Source organism: Prorops nasuta, unplaced genomic scaffold (assembly GCF_024137725.1).
Source record: "Prorops nasuta isolate Cenicafe-Biocafe unplaced genomic scaffold, Cenicafe_Pnas_1.2 PNAS00025, whole genome shotgun sequence".
NCBI lineage: Eukaryota > Metazoa > Arthropoda > Insecta > Hymenoptera > Bethylidae > Prorops > Prorops nasuta.
Genome location: NW_027116822.1, coordinates 3,700,579 through 3,721,041, shown reverse-complemented (window position 1 = coordinate 3,721,041; position 20,463 = coordinate 3,700,579). Strand labels below are relative to the sequence as shown.

Below are 20,463 nucleotides of genomic sequence, written 5' to 3'. Positions count from 1 at the left end.
CACATTTTATTTTACATATCCAGTAATTTCATTGGTATGAATAATCAATCACTAAAACCAAGAATAGCACTCTCACTTTGGTCCATTCAAAATTTCTGTCATTATTATTAGTTAACTATTCTATTAGTATACTATTCTGTGCTATCTCTTATCACTTTTGGCATTAATAGGAGTATAATATCAAGTCAAAAAAAGAACATTATGTACTCTTAACACATATCACTTCATTGATTCTAATGAAAACACGAGTACGTAAAATTTCCTTTAGAATCATATAATTTCTAATCTTATAACATGGTAAAATATATTCAAATCACACAGATTGACAAATTTTCTGTATATACGTTACTTATAAAATAAAATTTTGTACTCTCGCTTTTGTCATGATTCGTACGGTATTTTAGAGAAATAATCGTAAAATTTCTTTGATTTTTGGCACTACGATTAGTACCTGAATAAAATGAAAACAAACATTTTTTCTAAAAACCAGTCAAAATAAAAAAAGTATGATAAAACTTTCCCCATGTAGGTACAATTATTCTAGAAGAGTAATTGCTACCTCATGTTATTAGATGCTTGATCCTATCACTTTTCTTAAGCTACATTTGTTTTTCAGGTACATATTTGTAATGCTTATTATTATTTACATATTGCATAAAATTGTTCGATTATTTAGCTAACTAAAAACATCAAAAATTGTAGTTGTAGAAAAATTCTACAGTTCAAGGTTTTAAATTCTTCTAAAAAGTGAAGTTCCTGGAAGAATACATTGAGCAGTATCAATCTAGCATCAGAGATGTCTTTTGACATAAAAATTTTGTTTACTTTTGGAAGGCTAAAGTTCCAAATGAGTTTCATGCAGGTTATGGACTGGGGAGTCTTTGAAAATTGAATCATCATTGGAGAACACATAATTTAAAATAGCATAATAATGAAATGCTGCAGCAGCAGCTACAAAAAGATGCCAAATTGCATGGGCAAACGGGATTCTACCGTCTGATTTGAAAAAAATTATTCCCAAAATGTAAACCGCTCCTCCAGCTTTTAGCTCTGTGATATTGTAATAATTGTGCTGTAATAAATGATTAGTCATTGATTGATTTTTAATTAAATTTTTCTATTTTCCTGTTAAATTAAGTTTAGGGTGTTACTTACAGCATTGACAATAGCTATACTTGGTCCTAATCCCATAATCAAATAAAAAATAGTCTCCAGCAATTTGTACCTTTCATGGAATATTTGTTGATATACAATACCCATAAGGGCCATAATCCATATAGTATAACGAAATGTACTTAGTAATTCATCATTAGTTAGCAAGTCAATATTTAACCATGGAAAATAACTAGCAGCAATGAAAATATAAATCATTGCTCTGTCGCATCTGTGTAGAGTATCCTTCAGTGGCCTGCAATAGTTTTTTGTTATATAATAGAAATGTAAGATTTCACTATAATCTTTGTAAGTCTGTTTCTTATATAGGTTTCTTATATATAGGTTTTCTCATGAATTTTTCTTTTTTTTTTAAATTACCTATTGTGATTGCAATAATGCACAGTATGAAAAAAGGTAGAAACTGCAAAAACCAGAATCAAGGATGTCCCATAAACAGAAGCTGATACAAACTGGGTCCATGTTTTTGACCGTTTTAAAAGCTCCAAACTTCCCCAAATTGATGGTATAATCCAAATACCATGAGTTATTACGTTAGCTATATGTTCTACAGTTGTTGGAACATATGCTTGGTTTGTAGTTGCTCTTGGGTTCATCCATTTTATTCTAAAACAATAAGGAAAATGCTATAGCTTCACAGGTTTTAATAAATATAAAATTATACTAACAAATGAATAATAATAAAAAACCATTACTTTTTTAGTAAAAAGAGAAAAATTGCAAGTATAAACAAAAATTTTTCAATCAGTTGTTATGTAAGTAACTTACTTATATAATATAAAATAAGATAAACTAAATACTTTATACCTTATAAGCAGTTGCTCATGTGTGCAGCTACTAGTGATAAAGTAGAATTATCTTTAATTGCTAAGGATGCACCAATTCATTTATAAATAGGTATATATATCTAAGCTAAGCTTTATAATTTTCATATTCGAGTGAAAGCATTTTAAACATTGACAAAACAAGTTTTTATTCTAAATTTAATGATTTTAAAATAAATATTCTTAAAATGTTTAACATACTTGTTGGTGAATTTTATATAATTTAGTTGATCCAACCATTCCAAAACTACATAAAGATAGTAGATTTTCATGTAACCAAGGGCAGCTGATAACATACCAGTGAGATGAAGTATTCAATCCATCAATAAGCAAAACAGCAGGATGATTGACTTACATGCTTCTAATTAACCATTGCATGCAGCTCAAACCTCACTATTTATTAGTAAATTAAAAAAATTGAAGAAAGAAGATATCTACTACAGTTTTGATCAATAAAAGCAAGACTTTAAATGATCATATAAAATATTATAAAAATTAAAATCTTAAGATAAAATTAGTAGTATATTTAGCAAATAAATAAAGCTTTGTGCAAAATTTTATACTAGGATGCTTAAAATTATTCTTGATAGCAAAAAATACAAATCATTCTTGTAGTACTGGATTAAGTAAGAACAGTGAATAAATATTTATGAAACAAGAATATATAATTTATGAATTTCCTTACTCTTTTATGCGCTGAGAGTGTAGCAGATTCTTAATAGGGCTTGTAATGCTCTTATGGATACAAATATTATCCATAACCAATTTTCTAATAATGACAACTTTATAGTAAAGGCAAAGCTTCCTTCTTCCAGGAACAGATAAACATTTGTTGAAAAAGACAATTTTCCTTATTAAAATTGTATTTGTTTCAGCCTTAGATGTAACAGTGTTTTAAAAATATTTTTTGAATATTTAATATATTAACACTTTTGGAACATTTCTATTTTGGAGCTAAGGATTAAATGATTAACAGAAATTTAAACACACAATAGTCTGACAAGGGTAGCAGCAAGCAGGAGAAGCAGGAGAACAAACAGTTTTAAATGACTAAACTGATGTGTGCGCCTGTCAGAAGGCGATATTAAATATCGGTTTCCAATTCCATTACAATTCCACTATCATTATGCGCACGCGCAGACAAAAAAAGAATACTAATGACAACCTCGAGACTATTAACTGGCTTTACTTAAATCAGAATGATATTGTCGATTGTGTGCATTGTTCAATGACTGATGCGGGGGTAGCACTTAGCTAGGGCTTCCGATTGAATAACTCACGGCTCACGTCTCACACTACTGTCATACAATACATACTACTCTGTATGTATTAACCTCTAAGGTCTAAAAGCTTCTCCGTAGCGATGTGGTAGTTATAGCATAGTGTACAATAAATATAATGTAGAATAGTATCATTACCAAAAGCTTTGCCAGGAATGGCCGTAGTAATTAGTATGGATATTGTACAATGTACATACATACGTATACAGTAGTATGTACCAACCTATGTGTGTATCTACTGGGTTTATACAGTTGTATATTGTATACTCCTCACCTTCAACACCGGACACCGGTGGACATAATTTAAATGAAATTGAATGTGTGGGACAATAAATAGAAATTCATTCCTAAAAGCCCAGTACACAAAAAAAAATAACAAATTAATTTGAATCAGATTAACTCTTATTTTCTCCACTGAGGGCCAATGCGAGATGGAAAAATTCAGGGCTAGAAACCTTCGAATTTGAAGACAAAAAGACAGTAATTGACAGTAATCATCCTAGATAAACACCAACTCTATGTGAAGGTGATTAGTTGCTTTCCTTTAACTCCTAAAGTGAGTCTGATCGACTCATTTGTATACAATTTAAGTAACATAAACTGTACTCAACTGAGTCACATAACTGAGATTTAACTGAATTTTGGTGTAAAAGGAAAGCACCTATTATATCATATAATTTATCTAGTTTTACTTCAGAGTGTCTTCATTTCGAGCTCCCGAACATAAAAACTGCTTTTTTGTCTTCAAATTCGGAGATTTCTAGCCTTTTTAGCCCTAAATTTTTTCATCTCGTACCGGCCTCATGGTCGTATTCCTCCACCTTGACTCGAACTCGACTCAGGCTAAAATACTACAGTATATGTTACGTAAACTATAGTATTGAAACTCGAGTCGAGTTGGAGGAATGACTGTGAATACGACCGTCTGAACCGTCTCAGTCGTTGCAATCAGGTTTTATTTGTTAGGTTATGTCATGCAATTTTGAGGTTACGTTCTTCGGAACTTTGGTGGTGATATGAAATATTTTAGCTCTGAGCTTAATAAAACTCCCATACCTCCTACTAATGAAAGTGAGAGGAGGATATTTATAAACGATGTTACCCTGGATAAAATAGCGGTGCAACTTATTTCAAATCAGCAACGTTACAGGGAAAATATTGTTATTCCTAGATTAGTTGGGCCCGTCGTAATTAAAACTAATGAAGAAAAAACTGTGGAAAGAATAATGGAAAGCTGTGCTTTCAAGAGCATAATGAGCTGTGTTTTAGGTAATTATATTTCTTATTGCTATTAGAATTCGTAAATAATAAAACCTGTTTTAAGTTGATTCTAATTAATGCAAAATTTTAGGATATGGATTAGGAGCTGCTATAGGATTGTTTACTGCCAGTGTTAATCCAAATGTAGCTGCCATAGAAAAACAACAAACTGCAAGAGAGGTATTTAGAGAAATGAAAACAACAACTATGAGTTATGCAAAAAATTTTGCTGTTATTGGCTGTATGTTTGCTGCTATTGAATGTACTATAGAATCAGTAAGTATAGCTATATTTTTAACTGTTTTAATTATCTTTTGTGCAGGATATGTATTTCACTTAATTCATTCCAGAGCAGGGATTTAAAAATTTATTCATCCTTGAAAATATAAGAGATATCAATTTTTATTATATATATAGAACCTCTTTAAAGGTACTATCTATTTAAATTCAGAAAGGTTTTATGCAAAATAGTGACATCTATTATAGTTACAAAACTAAATGAATTTGTATGCCCATGTTCTTTGACCAATGAAGTGAAACACTCATTATATATAAATATGTAAAGTTAATCAAACTGTTATTTTAGCATAGAGGGAAATCCGACTGGAAAAATGGAACCTATGCTGGGGCTGTAACCGGTGGCTTAATTGGACTTAGAGGTATTTTTAATATAGCATAATACAAATATATATATTTTATATAAATTTCTAATTTTATATTCTATTTTAGCTGGTATAAAAGCAGGAATAGTGGGAGCTGCAGGTTTTGCAGCATTTTCTTTTGCGATTGACATGTACATGCATAGATAATAAAGGCTTTGTGGTAATCTTAATAGATATATTTGTATAAAACATATTATAAAAGTTATCAACGCATTTGACGAGAATACGTAAGATATACATAAAAGAGGGAAAGAGAGCTTATGTCCATAATGTATAAATTCTTAAAAATAAGTACAATACTTTAAAATAAAGTTATGTTAATTGACACTTAGTAAATATCATTGCATGAAAATTTCGATTACACATTAATGTGTCATTTCCATAATACAGCTTTGGTATTAGAGCTCTAATATCAGCCACTGACTATATCATAGTAAAAAGGTTATTTGAAAAAAGGAATGACTGCTTTGAGCAAAAATGACTGAAGTAGTGGTTTTCCATTTTTAATAAGTAGCTAAAGTTTGAAAATTCAGATTTGTTCCATTACTTCCTTGGCATGGCACTTGAGTTAATTTTTAAGATAGGCAATGTTAATATTAGAATTCTTTGAAAAATATACATAAGTTATGTAAAAATAAAACTTTCTAAATTGCTGTTCCTATCACAGTAAAAAGGAGATGCTTTAGTAATTAATTTCTTGTTAAGAAACAGTCTTCCATTATAGTTTATTTCAAGTTATATCCTGTATCATTTTATTTTCTTATTACTTCAGTATTCTGAGATTCGATGTATGCTAATATCTTTATGAGTGAAATTCAAAAAATAGTTACATAAATATTTTGAGTCTAAATTAGATTATGTTTAATACATTTTCAATAGTGAATACTATTTGTAATATGGCAAAATAATGAATATACTCATTAGCTTTGTATACTGGTTAATTTCTTTGTTTATAGGAATTATTTATTTAAAAAATTTATAAAAAACTGTATAGTAAAAAAGTTTGCTTTATGGTAAGTGAAACATTCCAAGGCACTTTATCTGATATCTTTTGGACTGGAGTAACTCTTTTTGATTTCTTATATGAAAAATAGTTAGTATGTACAGTCTAAGCTTATTTTCAGTTCAATTTTAGAGCAGTTTGTAGAAATCTGTTATTTTTCTTGGTAGTAAATATAGATCAAATAAATTTGTACCTGTAATCCACATGTGATGGATTTTAATGATTTTGGCACCTAAAGGCAAAAATCTCGGATGTTTCGCTGATGCGTTAATAGGTTTCGTTTTCTAAGGCTGCTGTTGCTGCATTTGCGCTTGCATCACAGCTAAAAGCTCCTGCATGCGACGTAATTCAGCTTCTTTTTCTTGCAATATACGATCTTTTTCAGAAACAGCATTATTTTTCTCAGACTCTACAATTCTAAAATTTTAAATATAAATTGTAATTAGAAACATTTATAAATTATCTATGTAAAATTAATATTTTCTTACGTTTGGCGTCGTGGAGGAACTGGAGCTCCTTTTGCCAATCTTTCACTACGATAATTCTCATAATGAACTTCTTGAGTAACTTCTTGCAAATCTTGCATATGGGTGCTGAAAAAAATTTAAATTTGGAAAAGCTGGTAAAATTTTAAGAAGCAGTATATTGTACTTGTAAACTTACATTAACATAGTTCTGAGCTTGATAAAATCACAATGATCAGGATTCTCAACTTCAACAACTCCCCATGGATAAAGCCTACCACGTACTTTCCTTCCTTTAACTTCTAATAAAGTGTTGGAACCACAAACTGCAAATGGTACAGCTTCCTTCAGTTGTCTAACTTGTTCTTTATAATCTTCATCCTCATCACTATCACAATCAGGAAGAGGGTAAATTTTTATTCCATTATTTTCTATTTCCTCCATAATGCGTTGTTTTAAGCGCAAAACTTCCTTTTTAGTAAGTACATCAGCCTTGGCTATCACTGGTACAATATTTACTTTATTATGAAGCTGCTTCATGAATTCAATATCCAATGGCTTGAGGCTTTGAAGAAAAACAAAATTAATATATTATAAAGAATTATAAGTAATTGTAATAATTGTTATAATTGATATATTAAATTTTAGAAAGTTAAATGAATAATTTATTGTTTCAAGAAATATAATTAAATACCCATGACCAAAAGGAGAAATAAAGTAGAAACAGCAATGTATTCTATTATCCACAATATTTCTTCTGTTTAAACCACTTTCATCACGAAGAAATCTTTCAAATTGATCATCGATATACTGAATAATTGCTTGAAAGCTATCTGTATTATCAATGGCATCGCCATATCCAGGAGTATCAACTACAGTTAGCCTTAATTTAACACCCCTCTCTTCAATCTCCACTGTGGAAGCATCTAGCTTAACTGTTTGATTTGTTTTCTCTAAAAGTTTTGAACAATTATAAGAACATCTTCATTTAGAAATTTAATAAAATAACTATTAATCTTACCAACAGCATCAGGAATTATTCTTTCTGGGTACAATTCAGTTAAAAAAAGACTGTTAACTAAAGTAGATTTTCCAAGTCCTGATTCCCCAACAACCATCAAGGTAAACTCAAATCCCTTCTTTACTGATTTTCTGTGCACTTGATTTGGTAAATTAGCAAATCCTACATAGCCAGGAGTTTCTAAACTGGCAAACTACAAAGTGATACAGGAAATTAAAAAGTTTTCTTATCTTTCATTATTACTGAGAATAAATTCAAATGATCAAGGCAAAAATAATTATTAAATTTTGAGAGAATAAGTTTAAGAATGCATTATTAACGAGCAAAACAATGGATTAACTACTGACTTACAGCTTTTACGTTTTCATTGGACATTTTGCTTGTAAAATTGTTGAAATTCACAAAGAATTCACAAAATGACACTTTTAAATCTAACCAATACGTAGGAATTAATTAGATGGGATTGGGAATTAATAAGGAAGGCTGACTCGATCTAATAGACGCTACTATTGACAGAAGTAACGAGGAGTGAAGACGAAGAAGCAAAAAGAAAAATTGTTGAGTTGGAAGGAAGGTTATATATTTTCTTGGCCCCAACTCCTACAACTTTACATTACTATATTTACTATACTAGTACAAATATACGCATCTTGCATGGGATTGGTGGAAAAAGATTCTTTTAACAAATGAAAAGCATTGTCACAAATCTGTCAAATGAAATGAATGTCCTTTTGATGTAGCCTTGATTTCAATTCGAATTTACTGCCGGAAATGACTGCAGTATTAATTAAAACTAGTAGGGGGTAACTCAATTATGGAAAATTAAGGCGTGGCAAGAAATTTTGTGATTTAACGGGATCCCTCATACCGACATTACAGAATGAAAATGTATGTATATGATACGGCATACGACGCTACTTGAAGACTAATTTTAAATTTATTTAGTATTTTAGTTATCGTCGGGAACTGTTCTTTCTATTTTCGAAAAAATTAAAATGCAAATCATTCATTGAATAACGCCGTATCATTTCAACGTTTATCGTATTTTGCACTGCAATATCGATATGAGAAGAGATCCTGTTAATAAAACATCTAAAAAAAAAGCATACTTTTGATTTGTTTGACTTACTGACAAAATACGATATATATATATAACTTTCTTATTTACTTCTATAAATACAAGCGTTATAATTAAAAAAAAAAAAAGAAAAATACAATAGCACTTGTTAAGCGGAAACGTAAAATTTTGTCCACAATAGGTCTGAAAAAATTTAATGTTTCTCAGACTGGGTAAAAGCTATTACTAAATGATATTAAACAATAGAAAAAATTGATCTTTCTTACCTTTCCCATTAATTTAAAATATGAAATTTTGAACAATTTTGTAAGTTTTCAATTTTACCCCGTAACATGGTAAAATTTATTTTTATCTTTCATGACGGAAAGCGTTCACTGATAGTAACATTCAGCAGAGAAAACAGTTGTATAGTTATTGAACAATTATTTTTAAACACTTACTACTTTAAGAGAGTAACAGAGTCAGTATAACACACGTCGCTCTCTTAACAGTTGTCTCTGCTAAATGCCACCAATGTAACATATGCATCAGAAGAAACATTTGCAATTGTTGAAATAATAACGTTAACTATAAGATTATAGTTTGAACAATTTTTTATAGTTAAAAGAAGAGAGATGTTTCTTCAATGTCGAATTGTATATAATAAGTTAGCAATAATTTTGACTTTAGAATGTAGTTTTGCGAAAAACTTCTATTTTACTCAAAATTCTAATGATATATTTGATACGAAAATTATACGAGGCAAACAGCTACTTTATTCAGGAAATAGTATCATATACAAGCATAGTTTTACATATTTATCATTATTTCAAGTTTGTATTCACTATTTCGTCGCCGACGATATTTTGTCATTCAACAGACAGTTATTTGTTAGCATAATAGTTAATTAATCCGTTACACAATATTAATGCATAATAATTCCGCATGTTCCCATCAATGACATTAACTTTCGAAATTTGCGTGACTGGCCGTTCTCCACTACGGGAGGGGCGGTCCCGCGTAGCTTGTGTGAAGTGTCGTATAAGTTTATTTCCCACAATTGCTCTTAAAACCGTAAACTGTGATCAACAGCAGTATCATCCAGAATCGTTTATGATATTTGTACTCACTCGAGGGAGCTGCAGTTTTTCTTTGTCGAGTATAATCTAAAAAGACGCAGGCTGCAGGAAGGTGACACGCACTTGCGTGGTAAGCCTTTTGTTTTATTCTCGTTTACTTTACTTCCGATAATTTGTACATTTACCCTCGGTAAAGACAGTAACTATTAATAAAAGGATAAACCATACGTGCTTATTTATACCTTTCGACAAAGATGATTAATTGGACATGATTTTAGTATAAATACTACGTTATGTTTTCCGGCCACGTACACGCACCTATTGCAATGAAACCTAAATTTTAAACTCTATTTCCTCGTTGATAAAATAAGCAAAATTTACAAGGGAATTCGAAAAAAGAACAAAATCGATTCCATAAAAACACGAATAAAATGTTAGAGAACGATGAATCTCTTAGCTTTTCTTTTTTTCAACCATTCATACTTTCTTTCCTTCTTTACTCTTTATAATCAACGGCTTCTTTGGGGAAGACTCCCCTCTCGAGGGTGTAAATAAAAATTGTTATTGTGTGTAATTTTCACTTTATCAGAGGAGACTTTCCCCGTAGTGATTTAAAAAATATAGGGATCTTAGACATGTTTCCAAATTTTGTTGGAAAAGAACGTTTCTTAATCAATGCTGTCATTTATTTTTCCTCGGTTTTTAGTTTTTCTTCTCGTGGCTTCGCTCCACCATAAATAGAACTCGATTTGCTGGATTCTGCTATTGCATTAACAGGATCTTGAATAGTTCTTTTCGCTAGAACAAGACGTTTCCTTCCAGTTGTGTCTGTAAAATTTCAATCAAATTTATCAATCGGCATTTTAGGATCGTTTATTTCATAACAATATAACTATACATGCGAGCTATGGACGAACCTGGTGGCGGTGCTGGTGGGTCTTTTTGATACGAATCGTCATATTTTCGATCGGGTCCTCCTCGGGGGGGTAATCTGCCATAGGATCTGGCCCCAACCCCACCTCCACCACTGCGAGACCAGTCTCGACCACCACTTCCGCTATCATCGTTGAATTGTCCATAATTTCCGCGATTACCCCGTGAATCACCCCGGGAATCCCAACTACTTCCTTGTCTACCACGATCTTGTGGTCCTCTATCATTATACGCTCCTGAAAAAAATATGTTAAAAACTAAACTTCTGCAAAGAATTTTAACCACACTAATCTGGAGCACTAATAATTTTTGTGTTATTAATCTAGTGAAACAAAAAAATAAGAAAGAAAGGTCTAAAAAGATGAAATTATGATTATGTTATGCTTAATAAAATTGAAACATGTTATGCCCATGACAATTATTTAAATTAATAGGTTGACTACCAAAATTATCTCCTCCATATCCACTACGACCACCATCTCTCCCCCTGAATCCTCCACCACCTCCAGCACCTCCTCCACCTCCTGTTCTTCCTCTCCTATCAAAACCACCTCCCCGGTCATTTCGTTTTCCCTCAGCCACATCAACTTTGATTACTTGTCCATCTACTTCTACTGATCCATCCAATTCTAAAGCTGACTCTAAATCGCTAATATCTTCAAATTCCACATAACAAAATCCTTTAAACCTGTAAAGATATAACCAATGAATATTTAATTTTGTAATTAAACCAATTAAGAGGTATTAATTGTATGTTAAGAACAAACCTATCAGTTTCTTTATCTTTCACCAATCGAATAGATTTCACATGATACTTTTTAAAGATCTGGTCAACATCCATTTGAACAATTCCATTTGGTAAGTTTCCTACGTAAGCAGTGTAGGGTGGTTCCGTTGGTAATGGTTTTCTACTATTACTACGGTATGAACCACCATAATCTCTGTAAAAATAAGAAATAAATAAAAGCATTGTTTATAGGAAGCTTAAAGATGATAGGAAAACGATCACTAATGAGGATTTTCATAAAATCTAATAACTTTATAAAGATGAGACAGAAAATTCTCTAAGTATCAAAAATTAGTCTTATATTTTGTTAACTGGATTAATGCAGTTGTAATTGACAGGAATACAAATGTTGATTTTTCACATTGCTACAGTATCATAATTTGACCCAAAACTTCTCTACAAACCAATAAAACTAATTAAATGAATCTAAATGGACATGATATTGATAAAATGCATTGTAAATAACCAGGTCTACAATACTGAATTCAACTAAGACAATCATTTGAATAACATAACTGCAGTAGATCTTAGAACTAAGAACATTAGACTGTCAATTGTTTATCAGACTGCTATTATGTCACAATTTTCTCTGTGATTTATCTGTCTGAATAAATGAGTTCTGGTATAATGAAAATTAATAGCGGTAAAATGAATTTAATATAGAGGGAGGTTGATATTAATACTGCAGGTGGTCAAGTCAAATGTCGAGGTGTTGGATTTGTTTTGTTGTTGAATGATAGAAGAACCAAGTTTGTTAGGCCAACCGGCCAAAATAAAGCCGCGTGTTCGAAGCATCACGCCTGCAAGGTGCTGCGACACTAATTCACTTAACCTTAAAACGACATTTACAATCATCGAAGTTATTTCAATGAAACTATGTTCACCTAACAGTATCGGATCGACACTCGTTTCCTGTTTAATCCGTTATACCTAAGGAAGACGTAAAACACGCTTTATACTTGCCTCGGATCGTCGTAACCACCTCGTCCAGCCATATTGGATGCACGAAATTGACCGGGACCGCGCGGGTCGAACGAATTACTCTTCTAAAGATGGCACTTTTTACTGGTGCTCCCCCCTCTACCCCTAAAAACCAACGAAACCTATCCGGCATACACTCTATTTTACATTACCGGCTAACCAGATAAGCACAAAATGATTTTAAGGTTAGAATACGCCCTTGAAATATTAATTTTATAAAATTGTACACTGCGACGTCGAATGACGACAGAGAAATTTGTGTTTGCAGAATTATGAGAAAGGTGAACAAAGCAATTTCGAAGCGTCTTCCTTTCCCCTTCTCTAAAACGTTTTCCTCTGTTTACTCTTATGTTTAAGTGAAAAATTAAGGAAGGAAGTATCAAACGATCCGAAAATTTTTAAATCAATTGTGTTTTTTATTTTATTTGTGTAATTTTTCGTGAAGTGCAAGATGGCGGTGGCCATGTTGCTTTATTTGCGTTAGTAAATAAGGCACAATATTAGAAATTTGGAATTGGAACTTTGGAACAAACTATATACTTGGAGTTGGAGATAGGAGATCTGGGAGTCTATTCTGTCTGTTTCGATTGGATTAAGGAAAAGATGAAAACGACGGAAAGGACACAAACGCACTAACCATACACAAATAATTTGGCAAAGCTTGTGTGCGTATTTTATATGTTGTTTTAAGACCTCCCATGTTATGGCTTTGATCCAGAATTGGATATGGATGGATGTGGATTTGTGATTGTGAATAGAAACGATGGAAATGGAATGCAGAATTGCGATTCGTCGTACGTCAGATACATGGGAATTTCGCCCCTCTCTTCCCCCTCAATCATTATCTTATCAACATAACGTAAAGTTTAATGAGTGTTGGGAGCCGGAGGGGGACGAATTTCACCACTTCTAACCAGGGGCGCCAGCGGCCAGGGGCAAGGGAACCCGTCGGCCGTCACCCATCGACCCATTCCATCGCATCGCACCATGCGGCGTCCGCAAATGAGGAATGGAAATAATGGAATTTGGAATAAGGAATAGAATGGAATGAATCGTTGAATCCACGGCACACGCCACGCCGCTATACAGTTAATACACAGCATGAAAGCAGTGAAAGCACATGTAAATGGGAATGGTGTTTTATATAGTGAAAATTTGAAAAAAGTAGGAAAAATGGAGATTTCGGTACTCGACTGTTTTTCTAAATTATCTCATGAGAAAGAGACCGCAAGATTCGATGCTGGAATTTCATTAATTCGGCATTTAAATCAACTTACTATTCCAGATATTAATAATGAGGTAACCTTAAAAAAACTTAGCTCTTTTCTAAGATGATATTATTCTATGTAATCTTACATTTGAATGTTATTTGACTGTTGAATTTAACAGGCTGAAGCAGAGTTAAATAAAGAATTGAAATATGCTTTAACTAGGATAATTCGTAGTTTGGGATCATCAAAGCTATTCTCTAAAAAAGGACATTATGTTACGTTAACTGGATTTTTGACTTTATATCCTATGTTTCCTGTGGAAAAGATATTAACCATTATGGATGAAGAGCTGCATCCTGTAAATAGCAATCCTAAGAGTGTAAGATCCACTAGCACTATTATCTATTTCTTTTTTTCACAGTTCAAATGTAATATATCATTTCACAAAATTAAACTTGTTACAGGAGAATGCAGATATATATTTAGGACGTATTTTAGTATGTGGAGCATTGATTCGTTCCAAGATTGTAGGAAAATGTACAGTTGACTTACAGCTAAGGATTATAGATTATCTTATTAATGCAGGAAATCAACGTAGCTATTTATCTTCTGTTTCTACTAGTTTTTTAATTGATTTTCTGAATAACACTGATGGTAAATCACTGTCAATATCTGTATTCTCTGTGATTGAAAAAGAAATAGGAAAACCATGGAAAGAACAAACTTTAGATACTTTCTATTTGCTACTATTTATGGAAGAAAAGTTTCCCTCTTTAGTCAATCATAATTTTATTCTTAATAAAATAGGTACTGATGACCTAATTTCTACAGAATCTATGGAATATGTTTTGGGGGTGCTAACAGTAAGTATTTAAAATTTTGTAGTAATATCAAGCTTTTCAATTTTAAAATATTGTATTTTAATATATTTTTATTATTTTCAAAAAGGATTTGCCCAGAATCAAATCTTATCAGCATCCAGTATTTAAACTATTTTGTGAGAAGCTAATAAAAGCTGAGCTTGTAAATGAATTTTGGACTGGCATGGACATTAGATTTAAGAAACCATCAAGAACCGATGAATACTTAGCTATAGAAATTTTGAAATTGTTGCTTCCAAATATAACAAAGAAAGCAATCCTACCTCAATTATTATCTCCAAATTTTTTGGCATATATGTTAAAAAAATTTTTATATTGTAGAAAAAAACATACTGATGAGATTCTTCATGGTTTTAAGGAATTTTTAACTATATTGGTATCTGTTATAAATAGTGATGATATAAAGCCAAAATATAAAATTGCTGTTCTTAAAAAATTGATGCTTGATCCAGGAGATTTAATGATCGAAAGGCGAACTGGTACAAAAGTTGTACAAAGAATCACAAGTAGCTTAAATATGGAATGTGTAAAGAAATTGTCCAAAATTTACTGTAACATTATTGAAAATTCTGAACCAAAATTGAAGGGAGGAAATCCAGAACCTTGGACGAATGCAGAGAGAACTTATGCAGCTCAATTACTTACAAAGTATATAATTATTTTTATAGAACAAATCGAACAGAAGTAAAGTTAATTAAATAATTAAATCATCCTTGCAGATTGTTGACTCATCCTAACATTTTGTCAGATCGTGAATGGAGGTTGAGCCAACTGAAATTTTTATTTAAATGCGGAATATGCGATGTTTCTAACATAGGAGTGGAATTAGCGCGTAAGTATTTACTAATCAAAATCAATTGATTATAATTTAATACAAATATTAATAATAATTTAATTAACACACAGCTCACATAAAAGAATGCTTTTATAGAGCGTTGGATCATAAATTACCGAAATTAAGCGATCTTAGAAATTTGTTGAGTGAACTAGTACATTATTTAAGAGCAGAAATATCGTCTGACGATTTGAAGTTGAGGACACCTTTGTCTAATGAAGCCACGGAAGCTTGGAAAAAGGTGATATGCCTTATAGAAGCTTTGGAGAAAACTAAAAAGAATACCCAAGCTATACCAATTTTTCATACAATGAGTCTTCACATGGGACTGCAACTTTTCTCTGATACTGAAATGGCGATAACCTCGATTAATGAATTGGAAAGTTGTTACCAGCGTGTAACCAAAAATATACAAAAAAAGAACAAAGATAATGAATCAAAAAGTAAAGTAGAGGATAAAGAGAAAGAGGAACCTAAATGGGCAGAAGTCGTCGTGGATCTTTTATTATCCTTGCTTTCCAGAACTAGTCACTTGCTCAGATCCTTAGTGAATTGTGTTTTTCCTCATGTTTGCTCTCATTTGACTAACGCTGCTATTTACCAAATCTTAGAGGTAACGCATCGTTGTTAAAACTGCAAAGAATTTTGAATCATATAGAATTAAGACTTAGAAAACTTTGATTTTCAGATTTTGGATGTAAAGACAGACAAGAATCCTCTATCAATAAAAAGTGACGAGCCAGAATCGATGGATGAGGATGAGGAAAGTGATGAAAGCGAAAATGATATTGCGGAGAATGGAGTGGAAACGTCGGAAGTTAGTGAGGATGATAGCGATTCAGATTCTGAAAATAATCAAACGGATTTTGAGGAAGATGAAACTGTGAACGATCGCCTACGAATGGCGGTTCAACAAGCCTTGGGTGAAGCTTCTTTTCAAACAGACGATGAGGATATTGACATTGACCAGATTGACGAAGTAGAAGGCAAAAGACTTGATGAATCCTTGGCTGCTGCTTTTAGAATTCTTAAAGAAAATAGACAAAATCGTTCCAAGAAACAAGAAAAATCTTCACAAGCCCTTACTCATTTTAGGGTTAGAGTGATCGACTTGCTTGAAAGTTACTTGGAATCGTCACCACCCATGGCTATTGTCTTTGATATATTAGTTTCATTATTTGCACTGCTGGAATTCTGTATCAAGGATCATCACCAAAATCCATTAGAAAACAGAGTCAGAGCTTGTTTAAAGAAACTAGCTGGTATAAAAAAATTCAATAACGTGGAAGGCGTTGACGATGAACTGTTAATAAACACGTTAAAAATTGTGATTGAAAAAGGAGAACGTTCCGCTTTTATTTGTCAAGAAATGGGAGACAAACTTGCCGAATGTTGTATTTTCCTCATACGCTGCTCGCAGCAAACCAATTTGTCCAATGAAACTTTAGTTAATGTTATGGGAGAGAATTTGACGAATTTCTTCAAAAAAAGAGACTGTATCCTTCCTGCTTCTCTTTTCAAAAACCTGCTGCAACTTTGTTGGGTTGGAAATTGGGAGTTAGCTCCTTTACTGGTTATTAAACTATACTTGCTTATATGTAATGAGATTATAGCAATTATTTTTATTGTTTTATAAAATAATGTTTTTCAATTTCAGGTCAATTTTGCTTTTGATAGTAGCATTAGATCATTTAGAAGAGGCCAAGCATTAGAGTTCCTAACAATTTTTTATAGAAATAGTAGACTGATTCAAACGGACGAAACGCACATGAAAATCCGAAAGAAAGTGGAAAAGCAATTGTGCCATAATTCGGTAAATTGTTTCAAGGAATTATTAATTGCTCACAAAACTGAAACATCGAGCAATAACGAAGCTGGCAAGGAAGTCAAGCAGAAGTTTGTATACTTACTTTTAACTTTGCTACACACTGTGCATCCACAGCATTTGAAAGATGCTTGGAATTGGCAGAAAATTGCTGATGCCATTATGGAGTATAGGGCAAATGTCTCCCTCGCGAAAGATTCCAGGACGGCATATAATAAATTGACTGCCCAGATTGGATTTTCCATTAAACCGTAAGTTAGAAATTTATACGTATATTTATCATTGAAATAAATCAAACGTCATTGATATCATTAATATTGTTAAACATCATTTGCATTGACTTTTAAATATTTTAGAGCAAAAAAGAGAAAAATATCCGAGCCAAAAGTAAATGGAAAATCACAAGCTAAAGAAAGCTTAAATAACGAGTTAGATACTCCTCCGATGTCGGAAGGTTTGTTGACCAGCACAAAAAAAAGAAAAAAGGAAAATGGGAAACGATAACGGTCGTTTTAATTTACGATAATTGAAGATTACTAAAATTGAAAACATCCGAGCAGAATTTGTTAGATACTCGGAATCATATGAAAACATTGTTTACTCATAGATATGTAACAATAAAATTTTTTAAAATATAAACTAAATTTTATACAGTTGTAGTTGAACGCTGTTTAATATTCAACTCGTTGAATCTCAGACACAGATATAATGGATTCAAATTTTTATATAAACATAGTATAATACAGTGATATCAGAGCTTCCATTTAACTTTAAAATATTTACTTGCTGAGCGATATTTTAATGTTAATTAATGCGCAATGGATACCTGTTTCTTAAAATTTAACGATTAAATCTATAGAACGAATTTTCGAGTTTAGCCAAGTATTATGTAGAAACATTTTTAACAGGCTTTGGAGGAAGCTTTTCTAAAAATCTAAGACATTTTTTGCTACGATTATATGAAAACAAATTTCCGGAATATGCGCTGTTTGCTTTCGCATTCTTACGATGCTCTAGGCCTCCAATGAACATCTCAGTGCGACTTCATAACTCGTATTTCCATCATATATAGATATATATATATATATATATTAGTTGAAAAAGACTAAAAGTTTTAGAAAATCTTCCTTAAAGACCACTAAACAATCTCTTCCTTGGTACTTCGAATTTAAAAATGTCCTCGAGATTTAACCGTTACAGTTGAAAAAGCATGGCATTGAATGCACATCATTTAAGATTGAATTATTATGGAGTTAATATTTTAGAATTAAATAAAAACTCATTGACACTGCTATTATGTCAACGTGTTTCTAAGGTTTAATGAACTATTAGTGTCGCAAATCTCGGCCATAAAAAATGGTAGGTTTCAATTTTTAACTTGAATACATTTGTTATATAATTTATATAATTCGCCTCCTAGAAGAATATATACTATATTTTTTTAAACTATTTAAACTTTTATTACTACACGTCTATAGGTGAATAATACTTTACATGATTCTGAGCATTCAACGAGTTGCTGCACGAAAACCCTTAATTCTGTCCATTTCTTCGAAAATAGAAATGATTTTGAGCAAACAATATTTTATATTTAATTCTATATACCTGTTATTTTTTATATATATATACATTTATAATGTACGAAATTAAAATATTTATACAAAAGTCATGAATAAAAACGCAATAAAGCGAGTGTCATTGGTATATCATTTCTTTCACCCCACCACTCATAAGAGATGTGTGTTTATAAATGGTAAAGAATGTACAGCAAAAAAGTGTCAAGAAAGTTTGTATTCTCAAGCATGGACAATTTTTAAAAAACTTTATAACATCATTGGTGATAAGATTACTTCTTGTTAACTTTCTTTGTTTCTTTTGCAACCTTTGTTACATCTTCTGGATTCTCAGCTGCATCTTTAACACGTTTCGCCCTGATACCTACAAGTCTAGTATCAGCTCTTGCTTTACGTAGAGTAATGTAGGCTGAGAATTTCTTTTCTTCTTCTGTAATAGCGCGTGCCTTCGCCTTTGCTGGCGCTTGATGCCTAACAGGCATTACTTCACCCAAAATTTGTGTTGCCAAAGCAATCTCCTCAGGGGATGAATCTCCCTTCTTGGCCTGAAATAATATTACATTAATGAAACCAATAATATTATCTTATTTCATTTTTTCAAAATATCAAATTGGCTAACATACCTTCTTTTCATTAACTGGGAAGAGTATAAGCTTAGATTTATACTCTTTCAATCTCTGTACATTTGTTTGCAAAGATTCTACAGATTTATTCCTTCTACGAGGATCTACTGCAATTCCAATTGACTTTGCAAACTTTTTATTAAATCCAGAAGCTTTCAGCTCTTGAAGAGTAAAACCTCTACCTGCTCTTACTTTAGTGTGATAACGAAAGGTAGGACAGTGGACTATTGGTCTTAGTTTGTTTACTGGTCTATTTATGAAAAAATCAACATTAGTCAAATAATATTATTCAACAAAATAAAAATAGTATTCAAACATGAAAAATATTACCGTGGGGCTACAGCTCTTGCTTTCTTTACACGATTTGTTTTGCGCCTGTATTTTCGGGCTGGTTGGTTGAACCAGCATTTCACAAATCTTTGCCAGTCTTTGTGAAAGTGGCCATTCGGAATCATATTATTTCTTTTACCCATTTTTGTTATGAGAAATTTTCTGTAAATAAAAAGAAAACTTTGTTGGAGTATACAAAACTGTCATTTTATCTTCATAAAGACAAAATGTTTTTAATCCTTGAATATTATCGTCCAAAATACTTTAAGCAACTATTATAATAAATCATTGTTATAAATATTACTATTAGTGCAATTTATACTAGAACAAAATATTGCTGGTCAACATAACCTTTATTACACGTCTCTTATAGAAAATCTTAGGAAAGATTTTCTACATGATTTCATTACTTATATCTTAAAATTATTCAAAATCAAATCTTGTATGCTCATTTTCCAATATCTTACATCAGTTATAAAGTGAGATGTCAATTTTACAATTTGATTAAAACATGATCATCGTAACAACTAACCTGTTTGTGCAGCCGTATATCGGAAAAGGAACAAAATTTAGTACATCAATTGACTACTAATATTTGAGTTCAGAAATGATTTTAGAAAATAAACTTTTCTTGAATAGCAATTAGTTTGAATGTTTATT

At 31.7% G+C, this 20,463-nt stretch overlaps 6 protein-coding genes across 11 annotated transcripts; 2 read left to right on the top strand and 4 right to left on the bottom strand.

Annotated features, from left to right (window-relative positions):
- Nucleotides 1–10: 10 nt before the first annotated feature.
- LOC136782158 (monocyte to macrophage differentiation factor 2) lies at nt 11–2,821 on the bottom strand. Of its 2 annotated transcripts, XM_066741369.1 has the most exons (6): nt 2,683–2,821; nt 2,199–2,390; nt 1,981–2,010; nt 1,534–1,779; nt 1,156–1,408; nt 11–1,072 (listed from the first exon to the last, which is right to left on the bottom strand). In XM_066741369.1, the coding sequence occupies exons 2-6, from the start codon at nt 2,291–2,293 to the stop codon at nt 836–838; spliced, it is 861 nt and encodes a 286-aa protein (XP_066597466.1). In that variant the 5' UTR covers nt 2,294–2,390; nt 2,683–2,821; the 3' UTR covers nt 11–835. The 2 variants fall into 2 exon arrangements, with proteins under 2 accessions (XP_066597466.1, XP_066597467.1); XM_066741370.1 differs by lacking the exons at nt 1,981–2,010; nt 2,199–2,390 and having other exon boundaries at nt 16–1,072; nt 2,683–2,816.
- Nucleotides 2,822–3,246: 425 nt separating this feature from the next.
- Nucleotides 3,247–5,403, top strand: LOC136782164 (mitochondrial import inner membrane translocase subunit Tim22). Of its 3 annotated transcripts, none has more exons than XM_066741381.1 (5): nt 3,247–3,319; nt 4,244–4,546; nt 4,629–4,813; nt 5,124–5,196; nt 5,267–5,403. In XM_066741381.1, the coding sequence occupies exons 2-5, from the start codon at nt 4,294–4,296 to the stop codon at nt 5,344–5,346; spliced, it is 591 nt and encodes a 196-aa protein (XP_066597478.1). In that variant the 5' UTR covers nt 3,247–3,319; nt 4,244–4,293; the 3' UTR covers nt 5,347–5,403. The 3 variants fall into 3 exon arrangements, with proteins under 3 accessions (XP_066597478.1, XP_066597479.1, XP_066597480.1); XM_066741382.1 differs by lacking the exon at nt 3,247–3,319 and adding an exon at nt 3,349–3,365; XM_066741383.1 differs by lacking the exons at nt 3,247–3,319; nt 5,124–5,196; nt 5,267–5,403 and adding an exon at nt 4,888–5,075 and having other exon boundaries at nt 4,141–4,546.
- On the bottom strand, nt 5,361–8,817 carry Sep1 (Septin 1). The gene is made up of 6 exons (XM_066741366.1): nt 8,039–8,817; nt 7,688–7,880; nt 7,361–7,619; nt 6,866–7,231; nt 6,691–6,795; nt 5,361–6,619 (listed from the first exon to the last, which is right to left on the bottom strand). Exons 1-6 carry the CDS (start codon nt 8,060–8,062, stop codon nt 6,487–6,489), a joined length of 1,080 nt encoding a protein of 359 aa, XP_066597463.1. The 5' UTR covers nt 8,063–8,817; the 3' UTR covers nt 5,361–6,486.
- Nucleotides 8,818–9,497: 680 nt separating this feature from the next.
- LOC136782159 (eukaryotic translation initiation factor 4H-like) lies at nt 9,498–13,229 on the bottom strand. Of its 2 annotated transcripts, none has more exons than XM_066741372.1 (5): nt 13,162–13,229; nt 11,524–11,697; nt 11,200–11,444; nt 10,741–10,992; nt 9,498–10,651 (listed from the first exon to the last, which is right to left on the bottom strand). In XM_066741372.1, the coding sequence occupies exons 2-5, from the start codon at nt 11,595–11,597 to the stop codon at nt 10,509–10,511; spliced, it is 714 nt and encodes a 237-aa protein (XP_066597469.1). In that variant the 5' UTR covers nt 11,598–11,697; nt 13,162–13,229; the 3' UTR covers nt 9,498–10,508. The 2 variants fall into 2 exon arrangements, with proteins under 2 accessions (XP_066597469.1, XP_066597468.1); XM_066741371.1 differs by lacking the exon at nt 13,162–13,229 and adding an exon at nt 12,507–13,149.
- Nucleotides 13,230–13,374: 145 nt separating this feature from the next.
- Nucleotides 13,375–18,905, top strand: Mybbp1A (MYB binding protein 1a). Its single transcript, XM_066741342.1, has 9 exons — nt 13,375–13,823; nt 13,914–14,114; nt 14,200–14,598; nt 14,684–15,264; nt 15,336–15,448; nt 15,523–16,064; nt 16,140–17,024; nt 17,109–17,527; nt 17,633–18,905. The coding sequence occupies exons 1-9, from the start codon at nt 13,626–13,628 to the stop codon at nt 17,778–17,780; spliced, it is 3,486 nt and encodes a 1,161-aa protein (XP_066597439.1). The 5' UTR covers nt 13,375–13,625; the 3' UTR covers nt 17,781–18,905.
- Nucleotides 18,906–19,049: 144 nt separating this feature from the next.
- Nucleotides 19,050–20,453, bottom strand: RpL13 (ribosomal protein L13). Of its 2 annotated transcripts, none has more exons than XM_066741375.1 (4): nt 20,336–20,453; nt 19,804–19,965; nt 19,474–19,723; nt 19,050–19,395 (listed from the first exon to the last, which is right to left on the bottom strand). In XM_066741375.1, exons 2-4 carry the CDS (start codon nt 19,944–19,946, stop codon nt 19,123–19,125), a joined length of 666 nt encoding a protein of 221 aa, XP_066597472.1. In that variant the 5' UTR covers nt 19,947–19,965; nt 20,336–20,453; the 3' UTR covers nt 19,050–19,122. The 2 variants fall into 2 exon arrangements, with proteins under 2 accessions (XP_066597472.1, XP_066597471.1); XM_066741374.1 differs by having other exon boundaries at nt 20,271–20,341.
- Nucleotides 20,454–20,463: the final 10 nt, after the last annotated feature.